This window comes from Erythrolamprus reginae, chromosome 9, assembly GCF_031021105.1.
Source record: "Erythrolamprus reginae isolate rEryReg1 chromosome 9, rEryReg1.hap1, whole genome shotgun sequence".
NCBI lineage: Eukaryota > Metazoa > Chordata > Lepidosauria > Squamata > Dipsadidae > Erythrolamprus > Erythrolamprus reginae.
In genome coordinates this window covers 45,846,265-45,866,935 of record NC_091958.1, presented here as the reverse complement: position 1 = coordinate 45,866,935, position 20,671 = coordinate 45,846,265, and the positions used below count along the sequence as shown (strand labels likewise).

Sequence of the window (20,671 nt, the reverse complement as noted above, 5' to 3'; positions counted from 1 at the left end):
GTTGCTTCTCTCCTTGATTAGTTTCCACCCACTGTTTTTTGTCCTGCCCTCAAGTGCTTTGGAGAATAGCTTCACTCCCACTTCTTTGTGGCAACCTCTGAGATATTGGAAAACTGCTAACCCTAACCACAACAACACAAGAGCACACAACAGATTTAAACTTAATATTAACCGCTCCAAACTTGACTGTAAAAAATATGACTTCAGTAACCGAGTTGTTGAAGCGTGGAACTCATTACCGGACTCCATAGTGTCATCCCCAAACCCCCAACACTTTACCCTTAGATTATCTACGGTTGACCTATCCAGATTCCTAAGAGGTCAGTAAGGGGCGAGTACAAGTGCACTAGAGTGCCTTCCGTCCCCTGTCCTATTGCTCTCCTATTCCTTTCTTCTATTCCTATATCTCTTCTTCTATTCTTTCATTGATATGTTCTATTACTATTACTCTTCTTTTATATTATTTATTAGATATATTTTACTATGAGCATCTCCTCTATAACCTTCATCATGTATTTTACTATGTGTATATAGATATATACCCACTAAAACCCTCATTGTGTATTGGACAAAATAAATAAATAAATAAAATAAAAATAAATGTCTCCCCTGGTCCTTCTTTTCATTAAACTAGATGTACCCAGTTCCTGCAACTGTTCTTCATATGTTTTAGTCTCCAGTCTCCCAATCATCTTTGTTGCTGTTCTCTGCATTCTTTCTAGAGTCTATTTTAACGTTAAAAATGTCATCAAAAAAGCACAACAAAGAATGTTCTTTCTGCGCCAATTCAGGAAGCTCAAACTGCCCAAGGAACTGCTGATACAGTTCTGTCATCTGCACCTCTATAACTGTCTGGTTTGGTTCTGCAACCTAACATGACCAATACAGACTTCAGAGGATAATCAAAATTGCAGAAGAAACAATTGCTGCCAACCTGCCTTCCATTGAGGACCTGTATACTGCACGAGTCAAAAAGAGGGCAGGGAAAATATTTACTGACCCCTCACATCCTGGACACAAACTGTTTCAACTCCTACCCTCAAAACATCGCTATAAAGCACTGCACACCAAGACAACTAGACACAAGAACAGTTTTCCCCAAACGCCATCACTCTGTTAAACAAATAATCCCCTAAACACTGTCAAACTATTTACTAAGTCTGCACTACTATTAGTACTAGTTTTTTCTCATCATTTCCATCACCCATTTCCTCCCACTTATGACTGTAGGACTGTAATTTGTTGCTTGTATCCTTATGATTTATATTGTTTCTTCATTGTTTATTTGACCCCTGTGACAATCATTAATTGTTGTACCTCATGATTCATGACAAATGTATCTTTTCTTTTATGTACACTGAGAGTCTATGCACCAAAGACAAATTCCTTGTGTGTCCAATCACACTTGGCCAATAAAGAATTCTATTCTATTCTATTCTATTCTACTGTGGCTCACCTGATGTTCTTTTCCTGAGCATTCTTTGTGGTGGACGCTGTGATCAGAGTGATGTTGCTTGTGGTGGGTATCTGTGCTAAATAAAAGGCCAGTTAGCTTCTTCATGGAGGCCTCTAGTTCTTCCTCCGTGAATTCCAGGGCTTTTCCGGCAGTGCTGGCGAACTGACTATAGGAGGTGGAGGGCTTCTCATCATCACCCGTCTTCTTCTGGATTTCATCATCTGGTTTCCGCTTCATCAAAATAAGGACTATGACGAACAAAACCATGCAGAGGTAGACCACCCAGTACTCTTCCATTCTAGCAGATTTTAGGAACACAACTTCGGCTGGAACTTTCAATTTTTCCGCGAGAAATAGCAGAATCGGTGCTGCAAACTTTCACGATTCTTCAACAGGAGTAAAAATCTCACAGTGCTCCAATTAAGAGCACAATCTGTTCTGCTAGATTGTTTTGGGAAACTGGAGCTACAAAATCCTTGCTTCAACAACTTTCATCCACCTTGGATGTTCTTGTAATCGTATACAAGTTACAAAAAGGCTCACTTTTTCTTGAATTCGGAGATGTTTTGTTAATGAATTTTTTAAAAGCTTATTCCCATGTTCTCATAACGTCCGTTTGCTGTTGCAGCTTCCCTGGTTGCTGATGAGTGGCAGGCAATTCTTCAGACCAGTAGAGATCAGTTCCCCAGCCAAAAATATCAATCAAGCTCAGGAATGGTTCTCACAATTATCCAATGCTCCTGTGCTATGTCAAATATGCAAGCCCTACAAGGTTTCAATAGTCTTTTATTGTCAGAATCCAAGATATTAAGTCCCGATAACTGTGATCAGGTCCAGACCATTTTAATTTAGTTCCTAAGACTTGTAAATCAATTAAGCAAGGATGCTTCTCCTGAAAATGTTCTTTTAAAAATCTACAGACTTGAACATATAAGCTAAAACTACTTTTAAAAAAATATAAATTGCCAGGATAGAAGACTCAGCCTTGTGAATTGCAAGCACCACCAGTCATTAGAAAGTGCAAATCTTGAAATGTCTTGAATTTATCTCCAAGGATATTTGCTGGTCAGGAAGTAGAGGTTAGTTGCTTTATATGGCTATAGAAGCCAAGCTCTTTCTCAGAGGATTTCTTTTTTAGATCCTTCCATAGGAATCTAGTCAATGGACCAATTAGAGTAGGGCATCCACCCCCATCTTTAGCCAATCCTGGAAGAGGGTCGTTGCCATATATCATTCAACATTGCAAAGTCTGTCTGAAGGGCCAAAAAGTGAATGAGAAGAGCTGGCCAGTGGAGTTGGAACCTTGTAGGCCAAGCTCAAAAGTGTTTACAAGGGGATAGCTGAGTTCCTACCAAATGTTTTTTGTTACTGTTGAGAAAAGGCCAGAACTGTTAGAAGGAAAAGCGATATCAAGGTGTCAGCTATATTTTCTATTTTGCATTTATGCTTGATTTGCTGACCACTCAGCCACAGTTTTTAAAACAGTCTATTCTTACCACTGAAGTTCTTTAATCACTTAAAAAAATATTTAAGAGATGCAGAAAAATCACCAAATGTGTATGGGCATATGAAAGCATTTGCATAGAAAAAATGCATCAAATTAATCAGGTGTTCCCCCTACAACTTAAATTTAGCACTGCATTCATAAACCCAGGCTTGTAACCAGTGGTGGACCGGTAGCGTCAATGGCACGAGGCTACGCCCACCCATCCAGGATGTTTCTGCACATGCGCATAGGCGTCACAAACAGGCAAGAGTGAGCGCATGAGCCAGCAGCAAAGTTATTTAGAACCCACCACTGCTTGTAATCCCGTATTTTATTAGTCTTTTTAAAATCAACTTAGAGTTTTCCAATTGTGTAATTTCCCCCTTTTTCATGGGTCATGCTTGCCATTTGGGCCCCCTTCCCACATTACTGCTTCTCCCCCCCAAAAAAAGAGTCTTTTAAAAATTAATATCCTGTTGCCCCCCTCCCCAAAGATTTTTTTTTAGAAAAAGTTGAAGCAGAATTCCTCTTCCGATGGTTTGAATTTAAAAGAGGAAGGGTCTGTTGATCCGAGACAAGCCGGTGGTTGACAGCAAGGTGGTCCTTGAAGGTTCTTGAAGGTTCTGGCTTCTTGTGCAGACTTTCTGAACACCTGGCTTCTCTTCTTCTGAGTCTCCTTGTTCACTTCTGTGATGTGAGCCGTTTTTGAAGCTAAGGGTGGGTGGGTGGGTGGTGGAAGGATAAGAGATGGAAGATCAATGAAAAACACTTCGAAAGGCTGATATTCGCTACGCTCGGACTACCCAAATAAGCTAGGGGAGTGGCCAATGAGCCCCAAGCCTTACTCCCAAGGAGATCTCCTCCTGAAGAACCATTCCTGCCTTTTGGCAGCACTGCGCACCCATGCATTGAGAATAGGCTCCTCCTCTTTTCCCTCATCACTGATGGGAGCTTCTGGAGGTTCTGAAGGCCCTGGATCAATCTCTGCCTCTGGCACTGAGTCCCCACCAGCCTCCTCACTGTCTGACTCGGGTGCCAGAATCAGTGCTGCTGGAATCAGCTACCAGGTGCACAGGCTGCTGGCAGGCCACATCACCAAGACATAGTGAGTTCTAGTCCCTTAGGCATGAAAGCCGGTTGGGTAAATCATCAGGAGATAGTGAATTCTAGTCCCACCTTAGGCATCAAAGCCGCCTGGATGACTTAGGGCCAGTCCCTTTCTCCCTCTCTCAGCCCAACCCACCTCACAGGGTTGTTGTTGTGGGGCAAATAGGAAAAGGAAAGTGTGTTGGATATTGTTGTGTTCGGGCCTGGGCCAGCTGTTGCCCCCACATATGTGAGAGATGCGTCACAGAGTGATTGTGAAAACCTGGCTGACAGCCAGGAAAACGTGGCAGACAGCCCAGAGGATGAGGCAGATGGTTCAGAGGAGTTGGCAGACAGCCCACAGGAACTGGCAGACAGCCCAGGGGATTTAGCAGGCAGCCCGTCGGATAGCCTCTCTTCTTTGGATTCGGATGCTGAACAAATAATCAATATGCGTAGCCGTAGAGCAATGCAACGTAGGGCTCAATTAAGGGATTATCAACAGTGATTATGGTGTCACCTGTGTTTGCGTGTGGTCCACAGAATGAGGGCTGGGTGTGGTTCCCATAATGAGGGCTACAGTTACAAAAGGGAACAGAGGCAGAGGCAAACTGTGGATGTTTATCTGTGTGGTTTGTGTGGCTTTGTGGTTCCTGCTTTGAAGCCTCTGCTCTGTGCCTTTGGATTTCAACTCAGCATTGTCAGACAAGTGGGAGTTGAAAACTCTGGGAGTAGCTGCTGCTCTCGTGCCTCGAGAATTCAGAGAACTCCTGGAACGTTTCTGCTACGTGAATTTTGTGTTTGTCTGCTTTTTCATGAACTTTGTATCTAGCTGAATTTTCGCCTTGAACTGGGTTTTACTCCTGAAAATAAGGACAGTTTTCTTTAGCCTTTTCTTTTCTGTTTAATACAAGTTTGCTGATTAGCAATGCACGTGTGTGTCTGACCTTCTTTCCTGGACCGTTAATTATCGCCTGAGCCTGGTCAGGCAGAGCAGATATGTTCACTGCTCTTGAGTTATTTAAAATAATAATAAAATGGGATACAAATAAAACAAACAGCTTATATTTCAATGCTGTTTCCAAGGTGCAACCTGCTCCCTACCTATAAAATAATAAAACTGGGATTTTTTTAAAAAAAATCTAATAAATAAAAAGCCCCCTTCTCCTTACCTGTTTGCAATAGTTTCAGCTGCTTCTGCCTTTCCTCCGCCATTTTTGCTCGGTAGTCGCCAAACATCAGACGCATCACTTGACGTTTCTTCGCCAAAACGGCTTTTTTGCTGCGCAAAGTCTTGATAGCACGGAAAGCTTCCTCCACTAGAAAAAGTAGAATAGAATATTGAGTACAAAATAACAGTGTTGGAAGGGACCTTGGAGATCATCTAGTCCAACCGCCCTCCCAACCAGGAGACCCTACACCATTTCTGACATGGGGCAGTCCATTCCGGGACTGCCTTCTGCCGCACGAATCCCAGCGACCGGTTAGGTCCTACAGAGTGGGCCTTCTCCGGGTCCCGTCGACTAAACAATGTTGTTTGGCGGGACCCAGGAGAAGAGCCTTCTCTGTGGCGGCCCCGACCCTCTGGAACCAGCTCCCCCCGGAGATCAGAACTGCCCCCACCCTCCTTGTCTTTCGTAAAGTTCTTAAGACCCATCTCTGCCGTCAGGCATGGGGAAACTGAGACATCTCCCCCGGGCCTATACTGTTTATACATGGTATGTTTGTGTGTATGTTTGCTTTTAATAATCGGTTTTTTAGTGTTTTTTAAATTATTAGATTTGTTCTTACATTGTCTTTGTTATTGTTGTGAGCCGCCCCGAGTCTACGAAGAGGGGTGGCATACAAATCTAATAAATAATAATAATAATAATAATAATAATAATAATAATAATAATAATTCTCTTATTGAAAGCCTTCAGTGATAAAGCTCCCACAACTTCTGAAGGCAAATCCTGTTCCATTGGTTATTTGCTCTCACTGTCAGAAAATTTCTCCTTATTTCCAGGTTGCATCTCCCCTTGTTCAGTTTCCATCCATTATTCCTTATCTGGTCTTTGGGTGCTTTGGAAAATAGATTGACTCCCTTTTTTCTGTGGCAGCTCCTCAAATATTGGGAGACTGCTCTCATGTCTCCCTTGGTCCTTCGCTTCACTAGGCCAGCCATGCCCAGTTCCTGCCACCGTTCTTCATAAATTTTAGCCACCAGTAGTCCCCTAATAGAATAGAATAGAAACATAGAAGACTGATGGCAGAAAAAGACCTCATGATCCATCTATAAAGAACAGACTCTAACACTAAGACTCTCCTTATCTCATTTATCTTTTCTTCCTTTCAAATATGTTCACCTATACTTTTATATATTTTCTTCTATTATTTTCTTTACTTATACAGAGCACTGCACACCAAGACAACTAGACACAAGAACAGTTTTTTTTCCGAACGCCATCACTCTACTAAACAAATAATTCCCTCAACACTGTCAGACTTTCTACTAAATCTGCACTTCTATTCTACTAGTTTTTCTCATCATTCCTATCACCCATTTCCTCCCACGTTGACTGTATGACTGTAACTTGTTGCTTAGGCCAGTTAGCTTGACATTAGTTGTAGTTAAAATGATGGAGACTCTACTCAAAAAGAGGATAAATCAGCACCTAAAAAACAATAACTTATTGGACCCAAATCAGCATGGCTTTACTGAAGGCAAATCATGTCAGACTAATCTCATTGATTTCTTTGACTATGTCACAAAGGTGTTGGATCAAGGTGGTGCCGTGGATATTGCCTATCTGGACTTCAGCAAAGCCTTTGATACGGTTCCACATAAAGAGCTGAAGGATAAATTAGTGAAGATTGGACTTAATCCCTGGATAGTTCAATGGATTTCAAGCTGGCTGAAGCGTAGACATCAGAGAGATATTGTTAATGGCAAGTATTCTGAGCAGAGACAGGTTACAAGCGGTGTGCCACAAGGGTCTGTTCTGGGTCCTATTCTTTTTAATATGTTTGTGAGTGACATAGGGGAAGGTCTGGTAGGGAAGGTTTGCCTATTTGCCGATGACTCTAAAGTGTGCAATAGGGTTGATATTCCTGGAGGGGTCAGTAATATGGTAAATGATTTAGCTTTACTAGATAAATGGTCAAAGCAATGGAAACTGCAGTTTAATGTTTCCAAATGTAAAATAATGCACTTGGGGAAAAGGAATCCTCAATCTGAGTATTGCATTGGCAGTTCTGTGTTAGCAAAAACTTCAGAAGAGAAGGATTTAGGGGTAGTGATTTCTGACAGTCTCAAAATGGGTGAGCAGTGTGGTCAGGCGGTAGGAAAGGCAAGTAGGATGCTTGGCTGCATAGCTAGAGGTATAACAAGCAGGAAGAGGGAGATTGTGATCCCCTTATACAGAGCGTTGGTGAGACCACATTTGGAGTACTGTGTTCAGTTCTGGAGACCTCACCTACAAAAAGATATTGACAAAATTGAACGGGTCCAAAGACGGGCTACAAGAATGGTGGAAGGTCTTAAGTATAAAACGTATCAGGCAAGACTAAATGAACTCAATCTGTATAGTCTGGAAGACAGAAGGAAAAGGGGGGACATGATCGAAACATTTAAATATGTTAAAGGGTTAAATAGGGTTCAGGAGGGAAGTGTTTTTAATAGGAAAGTGAACACAAGAACAAGGGAACACAATCTGAAGTTAGTTGGGGGAAAGATCAAAGGCAACATGAGAAAATATTATTTTACTGAAAGAGTAGTAGATCCTTGGAACAAACTTCCAGCAGACGTGGTTGGTAAATCCACAGTAACCGAATTTAAACATGCCTGGGATAAACATATATCCATTGTAAGATAAAATACAGGAAATAGTATAAAGGCAGACTAGATGGACCATGAGGTCTTTTTCTGCCGTCAGTCTTCTATGTTTCTATGTTTCTATATCATAAGATTTTTATTAATATTGCTTCTTCATTGCTTATTTGACCCCTATGACAATCATAACTGTTGTACCACATGATTCTTGACAAATGTATATTTTATTTTATGTACGCTGAGAGCATACCGTATGTACCAAGACAAATTCCTTGTGTGTCCAATCACACTTGGCCAATAAAATTCTATTCTATTCTATTGTTATTATTGTTGTTGTTGTTTCTTTGTTATTGTTGTTGTTATTATTATTATTATTAAGTAAAGAAACAATTGATTCCAAGCAAGCTCACTCACTCTGTTTCGGGGTGGACTTTTGAGTCTTCAGGCCGAGTTCCAGCTGTTCCACGCACCAGTCTACCTCCCTCTTTAACTGATCATCTGGCTGTTAAATTCAGGGGGAGGAAAAACGAGAATGAGTTGAGAATGACACTGCTAGCTAACTACTTCTAGGACCTTGTTTCTCTAAGTCATCTCACAAGCGTTCTCTAACTCAGTGGTTCTCAACTTTAGCACATTTTTAAGATGTTTGGACTTCAACTCCCAGAATTCCCCCCAGCCAGTCTCTTTCTTTGGTGGCTATTTTTCAGTTTAAGAGGCGAGAGGCACTAACCGGATTTAGTCATTGTGTTGCTAAAACCATCATTTTTTAAACTGACTGATTTCCTTCCTCCCTCCCTCCCTCCTTCCTTGGATTTGTATGCCACCCCTCTCTGAGGCCTCAGGGCAAAACTCACTTAACAAATGTCACCCTTAACCAAAATTCTGCACTCAATTGTGGTCATGTTGAGGACTACCTGTACTGTTAAATTACTGTAGGGACACAACATGAATACTTGCATCATTGATTACCACGCTACCGGTCCTTAACTTACTCCTCCTCTTATCCCACCTCCCACCTGGACTTTACTTGCCTGTAACATCTCAGCTTGTTCCGGTGTTCCTTGACCAGCAATCTCGTTGTCTTTGCGTCCTTTCTCAACGTGTGTTACTTTTGATGGTGGGGGTTTCTTTTTCTTTTTTCTCTTAGATGGTCCACCGGCAGCCACATCCAATTTCTTTTCTGCAACCTCTGTCGAAGCTGTGTGCCAGTGATTTTTAAAAAAACAAACCCTTTAATCAGTTGCTGTTTTTAATCAACAACATCAGATATATATTATTTTGCATCTCTTTCACTTACCTGAAAATTGCTTACCAAGCAAAAGAAGTATTTTTTAAAAATTCTGTAACGTTATTGTTACAGATAAGAGTACCCACTCGCTCAACAACTTATGATGGTGCCACGTTGCGGCCCTATTTGGACCGGAAGTCACTGCTCACAGTTAAAAGTTGCCCATTTTTCACCCATTTTTGCAAAAAGGAGGTGCACAAAGAGTTTGGGTAAAATGGGATGTGAGGGTGGGGCTTCCGGGGGGGGGGGGGGGGGAGCAAAATGGCTGCATTTGGTATATAAGGGTTATGACCTATAAAACCCTTCATGGCACCGGACCAGAATATCTCCGGGACCGCCTTCTGCCGCACGAATCCCAGCGACCAGTTAGGTCCCACAGAGTTGGCCTTCTCTGGGTCCCGTTGACTAAACAATGTCATCTGGCGGGACCCAGGGGAAGAGCCTTCTCTGTGGCGGCCCCAACCCTATGTAACCAACTCCCCCCGGATATCAAAGTTGCCCCCACCCTCCTTGCCTTTCGTAAGCTCCTCAAAACCCACCTCTGTCGTCAGGCATGGGGGAATTGAAATTTTCCCTTCCCCCTAGGCTTATATAATTTATACATGGTATGTTTGTATATATGACTGGTTCTTTAAATTGGGGTTTTTTACGTTATTTTTAATATTAGATTTGTTTGCATTGTCTTTTTGTTGTTGTTAGCCACCCCGAGTCTGCGGAGAGGGGCGGCATACAAATCTGATAAGTAAGTAAGTAAGTAACTAAGTAAGTAAGTAAGTAAGTAATTAAGTAAGTAAGTAAGTAAGTAAATAAGACGCACCAATATTTCCACTATCTTTTTTTGGTGGTGGTGGGAAGGTGCGTCTTATACTCCAAAGAATACGGTATATATTTGTTTGCAGGGCTTAATTAAAACTTAGCGGTCCCCGTACCTACTTGGCTGGCTTCCAATTCTGGTACCTCTTGTACAGGTTGTTCTTCATGGTGCCTGCTCACACAATCCTTCCCGTTAGTTCTATCAGGATGTGAGGAGGCCGATCTCTCTGTTGTCATCACCATATCATTTTTGAATGAGCTGTCTCTCTCAGGAGCTGCTTCTGCTGAAGGTGCAGAGCCAGGATCTATGGCCTCACCTGAAGCATCCGTGATGGCAAAATTGAAAGCAAAGCCAGGCTGTTGTGCACCAGTGGAGAAGTCCAGCACCATAGAGGAGCCGTTACCAGTAGACTCGTCTCTGGCGTCCCCCAATCCATGTTCTTCTGCTGTAGCTCTATCAGTTTCTTCTGTGGTTCTTTCAGGCAGGACAAAGTTAAATTGAAAGACATTATCTGACGCTGCAAGCAATGAAGTGGACGCTGCAGAAGGACTGTCGGATCGCTGCTTCCTGTACACCACGCTACCCACAGGGAGGCTGTTTCCTTGTTGAATTTCTACCTGCATGGGCGTCACACCTACAGAGCAGAAACAGAAGCATGGGCGCTCCCATTAAATTACCAAAGCACGCTCAACCCAATGCACCAAATGATATAATCTTTAAACACGTAAAAGCTAGATTTTTTAAAAAAAAAAATTTATTATGTTATATACATATTTAAAACATGCATAAACAGATCATTGTGTTATTGGTTTGTGAGTACAAATGTAGGTTGTCTGTTAAGGACGATACAACATTTACTCCCATCCCTGCTGCCTCTTTGCAGCTTGTCTTATTATAAATTCATGGATGATCGTGTCAGCGGAATTATATACATCTATATATATAAATTGTACATATATACATATCTATACTTATATAGAAATAACAACAATAGCTCAGTTAAAAAGAATTTGTCAACAAATAAATAAAGTAATATTTGTCTATGTTTGAATTGTTATTGTGTATTCTTTCCTTTTTTATTTCAGCCTTACGTGCATCTATTTCCCCCCGAATATTAACCCAGTTATAAAAGTTTTTCCATGTGTCTCTATCTTGTGATTTTTTATCGTTTTTCAATTTTTGTTAGTGTTATCGTATTCTGCACAGTCAAGCATTTTTAAAATCATATCTCTCTCTATTGGTGGATCTTCTTTCTTTCGGTTTTGTGCTATAGTGATCCTGCTTGTCGTTATTAAGTGTTATATTAAATGGTATTTAATACAACACTTTTTTACGTCTGTCATTCACGTGCACGCAAACACGCACACACATATGAAGGTCTTAGGATATTTGGGTTTCTTCCCGTGTAAGTTTCAGAGATTCCTGGGGACGTTTCGACGAGGTCCCACTCGTCATCATCAGCTGGTGCTTTTGGCTTTGTGCTAGGGCGAATAAAACGTGATCGGAGCTGCCTTCCCTCTATAAATACTGGTGGGTGGGTGTGGAGTGCTGGCCCAGCTGCTGCAAGCTGTGCTGAAACATCCTGGTTAGTCAGTGGGGTAACACCTTGAATAATTGAGGCATAACATCTTGAATAATTGAGGCCCTTCATGGCATTGGACCAGAATATCTCCGAGACCGCCTTCTGCCGCACGAATCCCAGCGACCGATTAGGTCCCAGAGTGGGCCTTCTCCAGGTCCCGTCAACTAAACAATGTCAGTTGGCGGGCCCCAGGGGAAGAGCCTTCTCTGTGGCGGCCCCGACTCACTGGAACCAGCTCCCCCCAGAGGTTAGGACTGCCCCTACTCTCCTTGCCTTTCGTAAGCTCCTTAAAACCCACTTTTGTCGTCAGGCATGGGGGAACTGAGACATCTCTCCCGGGCATATACAATTTATGCATGGTATGTTTGTAGGTATGTTTGTTTAGTAAATGGTTTTTTAAAAATATTTAAAATTATAATTTAGATTTGTCATGAATTGTTTTGTTTTGCTGTGAGCCGCCCCGAGTCTGCGGAGAGGGACAGCATACAAATCTAAATAATAAATAAATAATAAATAAATACATCGATTGCAATTGATAATTGTAATTGAGAAAAGTAATTGAGGCATACATGTATATTCCCTCCAGATTATCAATGCCTGAAGCTTTCATACTTTTGCTCCTTTGGTTCCTTATGTCTGTTCACATGAGCTGACTGCCTCCATTTCTTTCAGCCATATCCCTAGCTGCTAGTATAGATTACAAGGAGTTGGCCTTCTCCAGGTCCTGTCGACTAAACAATGCAGGTTGATGGGCCCGTGAGGGAGAGCCTTATCTGTAGCTGCCCCGACTTTATGGAACCAGCTACCTCTTGATGTCCTACCCTACTGTCCTTTTGAAAGGCTGTGAAAACCTAACTATGTCGGTAGGCCTGGGGGCTGTGAATGTAACATCTTATCACAGCCAAATTGTAACTGATTCTGCATGCATGTGTGTTTGATTGGATAGTTCATTGAGTTTATTCTGGTTTTACTGTCCTTTATTAACTAATATTTGACTTTTGTTATATTGTGTTCTGTCGGGCTCTCTGGTAGAATCCTCCCAAAAATTCACAGGTACAAATTTCAGACGCACACATGTTTGAAAATTCAAAACAATGTTCTTTATAATGAAAATTCACTTAAACTAAGCCCTCTTTTGGTATAGCAAAGAGCACTTGTCTCCAAACAAACTGGTAATTGGTACAAGTCCCTTATCAGTCCTGTGATACTTAGCTTGCAGCTGTGAGGCAATTCACAGTCCTTCTTTCACAAAGTGAAACATACTTTGCTCTGGTTTAGTTTCAAAGCAGGGAAAAATCAGCACACACAAAAAGTCAAAGTCAGTAAAGCAGTCACGAAACATGATCAGATAATCCTCCACAAAGGCCAAACCCACAGGCTGCTATTTATAGCAGCCTCACTAATTACCACAGCCCCACCCAACCACAGGTGGCCTCATTTTCTTTGATAATAATCTCTCAGTTGTTGCTGCCTATGCATTGCTCTCCGCATGCGTGGCTGTATCATTAATTCTTGTTCTGAATCCAAGGAGGAGCTAGATAATTGATCTCCTTCTGAGCTGTCTGCCACATTCTCCTCCTCCCTGTCACTCATGTCTTCTTGGTCAGAGGAGCCTTCATCATCAGATTCCACCGGGGGCAAAACAGGCCTGCAGCATGTGGATGTCTCCCCCACATCCACAGTCCTTGGGACAGGAGCTGGGCCAGAGCTAACCACAACATATTGTATGCATTATTAACTGTTGTAATCCCATTGGGATTGGGTGGCATAGAAGTCAAATTAATTAAATTAAATTAAATTAGTGTCTGGATGTCAGAGAAGACAAGGCTGGGTGTCAGTTAAGGCAAGCTCAGAATGGCTATTTCATCAAAAGAAAAACTAAAGGGCTCGCTTTGAATGAAGCAATTCCCATCCATTTCCCCCCCCAGCAGTCTCACCATTATCCATCTTTGCTCGTTAAAGGAACAGGATTCCACATTCATCTTTTGCAATTGACACCCTTTGCTTAATCTCGTCTGAGCTGGTGTAATTTCAGCTGTTGAGCTTAAGATCCGTCATCTCCTGCCAGCATGGCCGCAGACAGCAAAAATGAAAGCTGTAAATCGTAATGTGGAGAAGGCCTCAAGTTACGGAGGCTGCTCCAGCTGACTCTGCAGCAGCTGCTAGCGGCTTCTAAATAGCATGATAAATTGGATGACAGTCTCTCAGTATGTTGCCATTTTTTCATTCTATAACTTGATGTCTTGGTTAGGGACAATGTTGCTTGGATCTGACTTTCAGACTACCCCACCTTCTACCTGCAGAGATCCTGTATGAGTCTTTTGCATCCTCAAGCCAAAGCAATCTTTCTCTGCCCATGCACCACACCAGATTAAAAAGAGGGAAGGAGGGCAAAAAAAAAAGCAAGACTTTTTTTTAGGGAAGGATCACTGACATGCAGAACCCACGACATAGAAACATAGAAACATAGAAGTCTGACGGCAGAAAAAGACTTCATGGTCCATCTAGTCTGCCCTTATACTATTTCCTGTATTTTATCTTAGGATGGTTCTATGTTTATCCCAGACATGTTTAAATTCAGTTACTGTGGATTTACCAACCATGTCTGCTGGAAGTTTGTTCCAAGGATCTACTACTCTTTCAGTAAAATAATATTTTCTCATGTTGCTTCTGATCTTTCCCCCAACTAACTTCAGATTGTGTCCCCTTGTTCTTGTGTTCACTTTCCTATTAAAAACACTTCCCTTCTGGACCTTATTTAACCCTTTAACGTATTTAAATGCTTCGATCATGTCCCCCCTTTTCTTTCTGTCCTCCAGACTATACAGATTGAGTTCATTAAGTCTTTCCTGATACGTTTTATGCTTAAGACCTTCCACCATTCTTGTAGCCCGTGTTTGGACCCATTCAGGTGATGGCTATAGCAGGAAAGAACCAAAAGACATGGGCCCTGAGGACACAGACAAATCTCTAGTGGCCTCAACAACGTTCTAAAAGAATGCAAATGACCAGCTGTTTACAAAGAATATAAATACTTCCATTTCCCACCATCCAGTCAGAGCTGAGGAAGCATCTTGGATGAGAAGCAAAACCTCTTCAAAAGAAAAAGGAAGACCAGTTGTCTCCCGAAAAACCACCTTTGGAACAATCATGACTTGGATGACTGAGAATCTCCATACATATGTGTTGTGGTTAGCTCTGGCCCAGCTCCTGCCCCAAAGACTGTGGATGTGGGGGAGACATCCACATGCCGCAGGCCTGTTTTGCCCCCGGTGGAATCTGATGATGAAGGCTCCTCTGACCAAGAAGACATGAGTGACAGGGAGGAGGAGAGTGTGGCAGACAGCTCAGAAGGAGATCAATTATCTAGCTCCTCCTTGGATTCAGAACAAGAGTTAATGATACAGCCACACATGAGGAGAGCGATGCATAGGCAACAACAACTGAGAGATTATTATCAAAGAAAATGAGGACACCTGTGGTTGGGTGGGGTTGTGGTAATTAGTGAGGCTGCTATAAATAGCAGCCTGTGGGTTTGGCCATGGTGGAGGATTATCTGATCGTGGTGTTTCGTGACTGCTTTACTGACTTTGACTTTTTGTGTGCTGATTTTTCCCCGCTTTGAAACTAAACCAGAGCAAAGTGTGTTTCACTTTGTGAAAGAAGAAGGACTGTGAATTGCCTCACAGCTGCAAGCTAAGTATCTCAGAACTGATAAGGGACTTGTATAAATTACCAGTTTGTTTGGAGACGAGTGCTCTTTGCTATACAAAAAGAGAGCTTAGTTCATTTGGATTTTCGGTATAAAGAACATTGTTTTGAATTTTCAAACGTGTGTGTGTCTGAAATTTGTACCTGTGAATTTTTGGGAGGATTCTACCAGAGAGCCTGACAGAACACTATGGATGAAAGAATTGGGAGAAGTAGCATGAGTGAATGACGACACAAAAGGCAAGACCTGCCAGCTCACCAGCTTTGGCTGCTCTCTCCTTTTCCTCAGTCATTTTGAGACGGTAATCTCCAAAGACATGGTGCATCATATGCCGCTTCTTCACAAGGGGAGCCTTACGGGAACGCAATACTTTAAGGATGTGGCGTGTTTCATCGGCTGCTTGCAGAGAGGAAGAACATAAAAGTGACTCACAGTCAAAAAAAGGGCGATGGAAATATTTACAGACATCTCACAAATTGCTTTCCCACCTTCAAAGTGGGAGCACTGCACACCAAAACAACCAGACACAAGAACAGTCTTTCCCCAAATGCTATCACTCTGCTAAACAAATAATTCCCTCAATACTGTCAAACTATTTACTAAGTCTGCATAATTAAACTTCTCATTGTTCCCATCACCCATCTCCTCCCACTTATGACTGTATGACAGTAACTTTGTTACTTGTATCCTTATGACTTATATTGATTGTTTCCCAGTGTGATTTGACTGCTTATTTGTACCCTATGACTATCATTAAGTGTTGTACCTTATGATTCTTGATGGATGTATCTTATCTTTTGATGTACACTGAGAGGATATGCACCAAAAACAAATTCCTTGTGTGTCCAATCAACTTGGCTAATAAAGAACTCTATCTATAGAAAGTCTGGCATTATATGTAGTCCTTTAATAATGGTCAATCATTTAAAAACTGTTTGAAACTATGACAGACCTCCTCAGAGTGAATTAAAACCCCGTTTTGAAGTTGCAATGGTTATCCCCTTGTGGTAATGTAATTGCATTTTGGACACTTGGCAACCAATCCGCATTTATGGCCACTTGCAATGTCCTATTGTTATGGAACCATAATTTACAGTTTTTTGGCATTAATTTCCTGTGCCTATGCTCTACAGCAGGGTTTCCCAACCTCAGCGACTTATGTGAATTCCCAAGTCAGCATACGGGTGTTGTGGTTAGCTCTGGCCCAGCTCCTGCCCCAAGGACTGTGGATGTGGGGGAGACATCCACATGCTGCAGGCCTGTTTTGCCCCCAGTGGAATCTGATGATGAAGGCTCCTCTGACCAAGAAGACATGAGTGACAGGGAGGAGAGTGTGGCAGACAGCTCAGAAGGAGATCAATTATCTAGCTCCTCCTTGGATTCAGAACAAGAGTTAATGATACAGCCACGCATGAGGAGAGCGATGCATAGGCAAGAACAACTGAGAGATTATTATCAAAGAAAATGAGGCCACCTGTGGTTGGGTGGGGCTGTGGTAATTAGTGAGGCTGCTATAAATAGCAGCCTGTGGGTTTGGCCATTGTGGAGGATTATCTGATCATTGTGTTTCGTGACTGCTTTACTGACTTTGATCTTTTGTGTGCTGATTTTTCCCAGCTTTGAAACTAAACCAGAGCAAAGTGTGTTTCACTTTGTGAAAGAAGAAGGACTGTGAATTGCCTCACAGCTGCAAGCTAAGTATCACAGAACTGATAAGGGACTTGTACAAATTACCAGTTTGTTTGGAGATGAGTGCTCTTTACTATACCAAAAGAGGGCTTAGGTTAAGTGAATTTTCATTATAAAGAACATTGTTTTGAATTTTCAAACGTGTGTGTGTCTGAAATTTGTACCTGTGAATTTTTGGGAGGAGTCTACCAGAGAGCCCGACAGAACAACGGGGTAGAGAATTCTGGATGTTGAAGTCACGTATCTTAGAAATGCTGAGATTGAGAAACACTGCATGGTTTCAAATGGATCCACTAGAAGAGGTTTTTATTTACAACCTACCTTGTTTTGGAGTTGGGTTAAGACGCAAAAGGCCAGTCTCCAGTTGAGTGATGCACCATTCCAGTTCATCCTGAAATGTTGGTTTGGGAGCCTGGACCAATGGGAAAAGTACAAGCATTAAGGGCCTGTGTTTAAAAAAAGGTGATTTACACTTGGCTGTGTGCAAAATCTAAATAACCTTAAAAGCCCAGTAGTGTTGGTTGTGGCAAAATTTCTGTGCTTGCTAATGTTCTCTGTCCTACACAGTAATTAAAACTGCAAGAGTCTTAATGTTTACACTGTTAACTATTTCTGGGCCTTTTATAATGCTTTAATCTTAAGCAAATAAAAACAGTTTACCACATCAGTTGCCATAAGGCAGTGTTTCTCACCCTTGGCAACTTGAAGATATCTGGACAGCTTTTGCTGGCTGGGGAATTCTGGGAGTTGAAGTCCAAATATCTTCAAGTTGCCAAGGTTGGGAAACACTGCCATAAGGAATACACATCCTTACCTCTTCCATGAAGAAAGTTTTCAATTGTTCACATAAAATCTCCAGGTATTTTCTCTCCTGTTTACCTAGTAATACAAGGTGACATAAGAACATTACCATGAAATCTAGGGTATCTTTTTTTCAAAGGCCCAACTATGTTTGCTCTAACTGATAAGCATTTGTAGGAGTGACCATTATATTATTATGACCAAAATATTAAACTCTTAGGTAAGAAACAAAGGAATTTACCTGGCTCCAGATATTTTATTTAGAAAATCAAGAATTTAGATAATCAATTTGGTGCAGGGGTGAAGGTCGTGGCTTAGAAACCAGGAGATTGTGAGTTCTAGGCATAAAAACCCAGCTGGGTGACTTTGGACCAATTCACCTCAAAGGATTAATGAGGAAAATAGAAGCCTCCAGGTAAATAAACTATATTTAAATCTACATATATAAATGTATTTATATAAATATATTAAAATCGAATCATTTTAATATGTCTTTGTGTACAGTATTTATATTTTAAATTGTACGCTGCCCAGAGTCTGTGACATGGCTGGTCTGTAAAGTTGATTAATAATAATTAAATTACATATACAGTGATACCTTGTCTTACAAACTTAATTGGTTCCGGGACAAGGTTCTTAAGGTGAAAAGTTTGTAAGACGAAACAATGTTTCCCATAGGAATCAAAGGAAAAGTGATTAATGCGTGCAAGCCCAAAATTCACCCCTTTTGCCAGCCGAAGCGCTTGTTTTTGCGCTGCTGGAGGCTCCCCTCCATGGGAAACCCCACCTCCAGGATTCTGTGTTTTTGCGATGCTGCAAAGAAATCTCAGCAGGGGAATCCCAGCATCGCAAAAATGAGTGCTTCGCTGGCAACGGAAGTCCAGAGGTGGGGTTTCCCAGTGAAGGGAGCATCAGTGAAATCACAGCATCGCAAAAACACCGAAGTCCTCGAAACCCCACCTCCAGACCTCTGTGTTTTTGCGATGCTGCGATTTCACTGAGCTCCCCTTGCTGGGAAACCCCACCTCCGGACTTCCGTTGACAGTGAAGCGCCCATTTTTGCGCTGTTGGGATTCCCCTGCTGGGATTCCCCTGCAGCATCACAAAAACACAGAAGTCCGGAGGTGGGGTTTCCCATGGAGGGGAGCCTCAGGGGAATCCCAGCAGCGCAAAAACGGGTGCTTTGCTGGCAACGGAAGTCCGGAGGCTGGGCAACCAACCGGCGGCGGTGGGTTTGTAAGGTGAAAATAGTTTGTAAGAAGAGGCAAAAAAATCTTAAACCCCGGGTTTGTATCTCGAAAAGTTTGTATGACGAGGCGTTTGTAAAATGAGGAATCACTGTACTTTTTTTTTTTTGGCAAGAGAACGGTGCCTATTCTTAACGTAAATACATTTTGCTCCCGGGCAATGTCATACCTTTATTTGCAATTCTCTTTCAGGTTGCTAAAAATGCAAAGAGAAAATGTTCCACTTTAAAATGTGGTTTCTATTCTTAACCCCAAAATCTTTAATCTTAGATTATCTATAATTGACCTCTCCCCCTTTCTTAGAGGTCTTTAAGGGGCGTGCATAAAGCCCACCATTGTTCCTACCGTCCCATGTCCTACTGTCTTTTATCATTAGTTTTTTCATTACCTTTTCTAATGTTATGTTTATACAAACTACCATCCTATAATTGTTTGACAAAATATATAAATAAAACAAATACAAATAAATAAAATCAGTGTTTGCAAACAGAATTCCTAACTAACCACCACCATCCCCACGTTAATAAGAGTTAGTAAGAAGTGGGAGGACCGAGAAGTAAAACATTAGCTGCTTGCTAATCTAAACTTAATCTCAAATCGTGCATCTATTGCCCTAAAATAGAGAACCGGCCAGTTGGGTTCTTAATAATCTGCATTTATTGAAAATTGAAATTAAAATTAAATATTAAAAGCAGGCGAATATTTCCCGACTCCAGATCTCATACCCGACAGACCGCGCTCCGTTGCCCCCTCTCTTTAAATATACAGAGATTCCTCCACCCTCAGTCCAATCCGGATCAATCCACTCTGAAAGATACCGAGACAGAAGTCCAATTCCTTGCACTTAATATTGTTAGTCCCATTGGGATCCCACCGCAAGCACGAGCAAGGCGGGCCCGGTCCGTCACTGGACTGCTTCCCCTGTTGCTCCTGAGCTCGGAAAACTCAGTTCCGCCCGGAAGTCGTTCCTCCCTCTAACTTGCAATATCGTCCCAAAAGGTGCTTTTTTCAGGAGGCGACTGGATTTTTTTGCTTTTTCTTTTGAAGACGTTTTCGCTTCTCGTCCAAGAAGCTTCTTCATCTCTGACACGATAACCAGGATATCCTGTCAAGAGCTGAAGAAGCTTCTTGGATGAAAAGCGAAACGTCTTCCAAAGAAAACAAAGTCTACTTGCCTCCTAAAAAAGCACCTTTGGGATAACCATGACTTGAACGTCTGAGAATCTCTTGCAATAGGACTTGGGGGGACTGGACTACAATTCCTATTCTTCTCGACAGCCAGGGAATGTTTTGCTTAAGCTGTCCAAGTCTCCTCCAAATATTTAGAGGCAAGCACTTGGAGAATTGGTTCCCGCATGTCAGCTATTTTTTTTCTTTAACTTGTCAAATGAGAGATTCACTTCAGTCATAAATGATCCAGTGTGAGATTTTTCTTCTTTTTTCTTAAATGTTGGGAATGGTGGAAGGAAAGAGATGGAGAGGCTCAGCAGCAAGGGGGAATGCACTCTTACAATAAATTAGGGGTGTACATAAGTGCTCTAGTGTGCCTAAGATCCCCTGTCCAATTGTCTTTCCTTATCTCATGTATCATATATATTCTCTTCCTCTCATATATTTATCTTCTTTTCTTACTTACTATCTTTATATATATTACTCAATGTCTATTCTCTTTCATATGTATTGTATATTGGACAAA

At 41.8% G+C, this 20,671-nt stretch overlaps 1 protein-coding gene across 7 annotated transcripts; it reads right to left on the bottom strand.

Annotated features, from left to right (window-relative positions):
* Positions 1 to 3,255: 3,255 nt before the first annotated feature.
* On the bottom strand, positions 3,256 to 19,916 carry C9H8orf33 (chromosome 9 C8orf33 homolog). Of its 7 annotated transcripts, none has more exons than XM_070761034.1 (9): positions 19,701 to 19,916; positions 17,742 to 17,806; positions 17,249 to 17,339; positions 15,497 to 15,634; positions 10,060 to 10,578; positions 8,874 to 9,040; positions 8,257 to 8,344; positions 5,201 to 5,347; positions 3,256 to 3,653 (listed from the first exon to the last, which is right to left on the bottom strand). In XM_070761034.1, the coding sequence occupies exons 2-9, from the start codon at positions 17,748 to 17,750 to the stop codon at positions 3,445 to 3,447; spliced, it is 1,368 nt and encodes a 455-aa protein (XP_070617135.1). In that variant the 5' UTR covers positions 17,751 to 17,806; positions 19,701 to 19,916; the 3' UTR covers positions 3,256 to 3,444. The 7 variants fall into 7 exon arrangements, with proteins under 7 accessions (XP_070617135.1, XP_070617139.1, XP_070617137.1 ...); XM_070761038.1 differs by having other exon boundaries at positions 15,497 to 15,637; positions 19,794 to 19,910; XM_070761036.1 differs by having other exon boundaries at positions 19,794 to 19,883.
* Between the last annotated feature and the right edge of the window lie 755 nt (positions 19,917 to 20,671).